Source organism: Erinaceus europaeus, chromosome 3, assembly GCF_950295315.1.
Source record: "Erinaceus europaeus chromosome 3, mEriEur2.1, whole genome shotgun sequence".
Lineage (NCBI taxonomy): Eukaryota > Metazoa > Chordata > Mammalia > Eulipotyphla > Erinaceidae > Erinaceus > Erinaceus europaeus.
In genome coordinates, this window is record NC_080164.1 from 106,735,548 (window position 1) to 106,740,596 (window position 5,049).

At 58.6% G+C, this 5,049-nt stretch overlaps 1 protein-coding gene across 1 annotated transcript; it reads left to right on the forward strand.

Annotated features, from left to right (window-relative positions):
- Positions 1-1,635: 1,635 nt before the first annotated feature.
- Positions 1,636-3,646, forward strand: LOC132537591 (NUT family member 2G-like). The gene is made up of 4 exons (XM_060188444.1): positions 1,636-1,727; positions 2,089-2,383; positions 2,671-2,787; positions 2,966-3,646. Exons 1-4 carry the CDS (start codon positions 1,636-1,638, stop codon positions 3,443-3,445), a joined length of 984 nt encoding a protein of 327 aa, XP_060044427.1. The 3' UTR covers positions 3,446-3,646.
- The last annotated feature ends 1,403 nt before the right edge of the window (positions 3,647-5,049 follow it).

Genomic DNA, 5,049 nt, shown 5'->3' on the forward strand with positions numbered 1-5,049 from the left:
AAAATGAGCTAATGCATGAAAAATTGAAGAGAAGGGATCAGCAAGGATAATCTTTGAGGGTACACTCAGAACAAGTCCTAAATGTCCCTCATGCAGGAACTGAACACTATGAAGGGCACCCTAGGCACTGCCCACCTGCCAGAGCCCCATGGAATACCCCTCCCACCCAGCACCCCTGCCCTGGGCCCCTCCCCCACTGTGGAATGTTGGGGGTGCATCCTTCTACAGTTCAAATTCAAATCCACACAGCCTCCACTTGGATGCTGAGCAGCTGTTGGAGCAGGTTGCTCTTCTCCACTCTCTTCTGCTGACTGTATTGCCGTGGTTAGTGGGCAGCTAGGACTTGGGGGACAGGACCCAAGTCTCTGGAGATGTTTCCAGAAGGAGGTAAGCCTGTTAGGGGTGGACCTTAGACATTGGGCTCCAGAGAGAAACCCACAGATGGGGACAGGCAATTTGGGTGAAGTCCAGGAAGGGGGGACCCTGGGTACAGGACAGCTCACCTGGGTGGAGCCCACAGAGCCCTGAGTCAGCTCTGGACAGAGTGGCCTCAGAGGGGTTAGGGCACTCAGAGACTGCCTGTTTTAGATAAGGGCAGAGATCAGAGATACTGGTTCTCCCTGGAGAAGAGACAGACCCTGGGTGAGGAGAGTCCTAGCTGATGCCCACAGATTGAAGGGCACTGAGAGGCTCAGGTGACCCAGTCCCACCCACACACCCCTCCTTTGTCCCACAGTGTCTCCTATACTGGCCCCAGACCTGGACATGGTCCTGGACTCCTCCATCAGCCCAGCTGAGGCACTGCCTCTGTGTACCCCCAGCCTCCTGCCTCAAGCACACATGGAACAGCCTCTGCCCCATCTCCTCAGGGAAGCCCTCCCTGCTGGGGTCCCTGGGGTTCTGCCAGTCTTGCCCAGGGGGCTTGTTGTGTCAGGAGAGGCTGGGCCTGGTCTCTGCAGTGCTGTGCCCTCCCCTGTGCCAATTCAGGCCAGGGCTCCAGGGGTTGCGGTGCTCTTAAACCAGCCCTCATCATGCTGGGAAGCATCAGGAACCCACTTTGGGGCACCCAGAGAGCCCTGCCTGGCCACCCACATGCCCGGAGCCCCCCCAGATGGCCTAAGCGGCCGTCAGAGCCTGGGTGACAACTTCCAGAGATGGCAAAGATTCAAGAAGCTGGTGTGGACCCATCTGCCCCAGAGGCAGGACCTTGCAGCCCTGTCCTGCTTCCTTCTGTGAGTGTTCCCACAGGGCCCTGGTCCCCAAGGGCCCCAGAGAGCTCAGCAGAGGGACTCCCACCTGGCTCTGGGGCAACAGAGCAGGCTAAGGGCTGACTCTCTCTGTTCCCAGTATCCCCTTGCAGGCCTGTCCCCACACAAGCCTCCCTGCAGTTTGTCACCTCCTTCAGGTCTCAGGGCTTCCCCAGCTCCTGTACAGTTCCCCTGCCATACATGGATACTGTGTCCCTCCACCCTCAGCTCAGACACTTGCAGGACATCCTGGAGACAGTGTGGGGAGCTCCTCCCTGGAGAGGGACAGGGGGAACTGTTTCGGGGGGGAGGGCTCTTAAAGGGCAGGTCTGAGTGGCAGTGGTCTTTCAGCCCAGTGCTCAGGTCCCTGGCCCACCGGGAGCCCACCATGTCACTGGAGGAGGGCCTGAAGTTAGGGTTGCAGGAATGGGGGCGCACAGGAGCCTCTGAGCGATTGGCCTTCCATGAGATGGCTGTGAGGTGAGTCAGGGGCCGAGGCTGAGGGGTTAATGAGTACAGGCTGGTTGCTGATAGCGTGTGGCAGAGGTACCAGGTCCCTCAGTCCAGAGTGTGTGGCCCCCCAGTAAAAGACCTATCCCCCAAATCTGACAGATCCCATACATGGACAACCGAGGACAAAAGGAGCCTGGGGGGGGGGGGTGGTCTACCTAGGTCTGTTCTTCTTCATTCTAGATGGCCCCTTCCCCATCTGCCTCCAGTCCAAGTTGACCCCAAGCGCCTCCCTGTCCCTCAGACCTGTTCCCAAGTTCAGGTGGTCCATCCTTCAGCCTGCCTGCCCCCACCAGTCCAGTTTCCCCCAGCACTGTCCCCATCTCCCCAGGTTCTTGGAGCTTGAGGCCCAGGAGGAGATGCAGAAGCTGACATGGATGAAGGGGATGCAGAGCCTCTCTGGCAGCCTCTCAGGCTGTACCCCCCACAGTGGCCTCCAGGCTCAGGCTGCCCCCAGGAAGCCACACAAATCTCAGAGCCCACCCAGGCACCCAGTCCCCCTGAAGACCTCCCTGGGGGCTGCCCAGGACATGGATGTGGAGGGGACACCCCTGCCACAGCCCCTGGACATGGATGTCCTGAGTCTTATTGATCAGCTGTGTTCCCAGGAGGACTTCCTCACCCAGGTAGGCAGGGCCAGAGCTCTGGGCCTGGGGTGTCCAGGGAGGACCTCACCACCCACACCAGGGGCTGTCCAGAGAAGGGCTCTCCTCCACCCAACCTGGAGATGTCCAGACCTCAGTGTCTCTTACCTGGTGTCTGCTGGGAGCACTGTGTGTGCGGAGGGAGTCCCCTCCTTTGGGGGCTCTGTGTCCTTTCCCCAGGCTGAAGGCCTCACACTGTGCTCAGGAGGCTCCCTGCCCCTCTGGCTCCAAGGGCCCCTGTCCAGTGCTCACAGCCCTTCCTCCCCCAGCCTGAGGCCCTCCTGAACCCCCAATTCCTGGAGGAGCTGCTCTCCCCAGACCCTGAGCTGGACCTCTCAACCCTGGCTGAGGAGCTGGGACAGCAGGGAGGACTCAGCCCCACACAGGTGAGCACTTAGCTCAGATCAGGACCCAGGGGACCTGAGCCCCCTCTTTCGCTGGGGCAGGGCTAGGGGGACATTGGGCACAGGGGGAAGGGCAGAGGGGAGTTAAGCTGTGCTGTGGGAACCAGGCCCCCCCCCGCAGTCCCAGCCCCCTCACTGAGCTCTGTCCCCTCTTCTGCAGCTGCCTGAGCAGCACTCTCTGGATGTGAACAGAAGAGGGGGTGAGCAGGAGCCCTCAGGACCAACTGAGACTCCTGTGGACACAGGGCCCTCTGGAGGTGCCTCACAGGGTCCTGTCTTAGGGCCCCTCCGGGATGAGGAGCCTCTCCCCAGCCTGGCTTTCCTCATGGCCTCTCCTCACAGCCTGCTGCCCCCAGGCTTTGCACTGAGCCCTGAGCCTGCCACAGCCCACAGCAACCTCTATTCTGGGAGACCAAGGGCTCCACGTTGTGCACACCTGAAGAGAAAGAACCTTCCTGCAGCCCCTGCTCAGGAAGCCAAGTCCAGAAAGCGCCCACTGGAAAAGGCCCCTGGCCAGTCTGGGAGCACAGCCCTCCCCAGGGGCTCTGCAGGGCTGGCTGAGCCCTCATCCCCAAAGAGGAGGTGCCCTCCTCAGCTGCCTGGAGGAGCAGGAGGATGGTTGGCAGCTAATAGGGGGTAGGGAGCCTGAACTAAGGTGGCCTCACCTACCTTTGAGAACTGGGGACCTCAACTCCTTCTCAGGACTTGGGGCCCCACCTTTTTCTCAGGCCTGAGAGCCTCACCCCTTCTTAGGGCAAAGGGCTTGTGGTCCATCTCTCAGGCCTTGAAGACTCACTTCCATCTAAGGGCCTAGGGCCTGATCCCCTATGACTCTAAGGTCACTGTGGCCTGAACTCTACCTTTCAGGCCTGGGGCTTGCACCCCAGTTCTTAGGTCAGGGGCTTCACCCCATTTCACAGGCCTGTGTGGCATCTGTCAGGCCATTGAGGCCAGTACCCCACCTATCAGGCTATTGAGGCCTCATCCTACATCACGGGCCTGGGGGCCTGCACCTTGTGTCAGTCCTCCCACCCCAAGGAGCCTGGGCCCCTCTGCATCACTGGGTGTTCTGACTGGTTACTTATGGGTGGGAGGGGGGAGGGCCTACAGAGGGAGGGTGTGGTGGGGCAGGGACCCCAAGTGGATTAAAGATGATTTTGTGTGACAATGCTCTGTGGCCTGTTCTGTCCATGCCCCTTGAGGAGGCCTAGTGGAGTAGGGGAGGGTCAGGTTCTGGGATTCTGTCAGAGGGGGAGGTGCTCCCAGGAGCAGAGCAAAGATGACCCAGCTCATGGTGGGGACAGCAGCCCCCTGTGGACCCACTAAGCAGCCTGGACACAGCTGGTTTGAGAACTTTGACAACAGTGAAAAGAGAGCAGAGAGGATGTGTTCTCCCTCCCGCCCTCACTCACTCACCTCTTTCATTAAGAAGCCAAGATAGAAGGAGAAAACACATGGTGAAACTTGGGTTGGGGAGGGTATATGACACTAAGGAACAGATGCTGGGGAAGGAGGGAGGAGCAGGTTGAGGGGGCTTGCATTGTGTCCTGATTTGTGATGGTGGAAAAGGAACTACTTGGGGCTGAGTGTAACAGTGTTCTCTGGACACCGACCACAGGGAGATGAGAGACTGTACCCATGTGTCAACAACTTTACTGCAAACCAATAATCCCCCAATAAAGTGATAAAAAACATCAAAACACAAACATACACAAGCTTCCCTCAGACAACCCAAGGTGCCTGTCCCTGCCCTGCAGGGAGCTATTCTGGCAGCTGAAGCACATTTGGGACTCTGACAGCTTTGCACAAACACCCTCCATGTCTGTGCTCTTGCAGTGAACTTTGACCTGTCCCTATTTGTCAGCACAACCCAGAGCTCAACCTTTCCACTGTCACCCTGACGAGAACCCCAAAACCTTGCTCACCCACCAACAGGGGGTGCCACTTCCCAGCCAGGCAGAGGCTAATCTGGGGTCTCCTGATGCTGGACCTGGGACATCAGCCCAGGAAACCCAGCCCTGCTCCCCTACTCAATTCCATCTGCTCACCTTCCTGGGGCCCTCAGCACCTTTTCACTAGCCTGCAAGACACCCAGAAGGTCCTCTGTTTCTTTCCTGACCCTTAGTCCTTCCCAACCCTGATTTCAGCACAGCTTCCGGAGGTGCTGTAGGTGCCATCTTCAGCCTACTGGAATGAGAGTGTCAACTCTTTATAGTTGTGTTTCCTTTTATTTCTTGTATTTAC

What these genes read in the sequence shown, in the direction of transcription:
- LOC132537591 (XM_060188444.1), top strand. Translation starts at nt 1,636, where the DNA reads ATGTCACTGGAGGAGGGCCTGAAGTTAGGGTTGCAGGAATGGGGGCGC. An exon ending in TTCCATGAGATGGCTGTGAG is followed by an intron (nt 1,728 to 2,088) that starts GTGAGTCAGGGG and finishes CCATCTCCCCAG; the next exon opens with GTTCTTGGAGCTTGAGGCCC. An exon ending in GAGGACTCAGCCCCACACAG is followed by an intron (nt 2,788 to 2,965) that starts GTGAGCACTTAG and finishes CCTCTTCTGCAG; the next exon opens with CTGCCTGAGCAGCACTCTCT.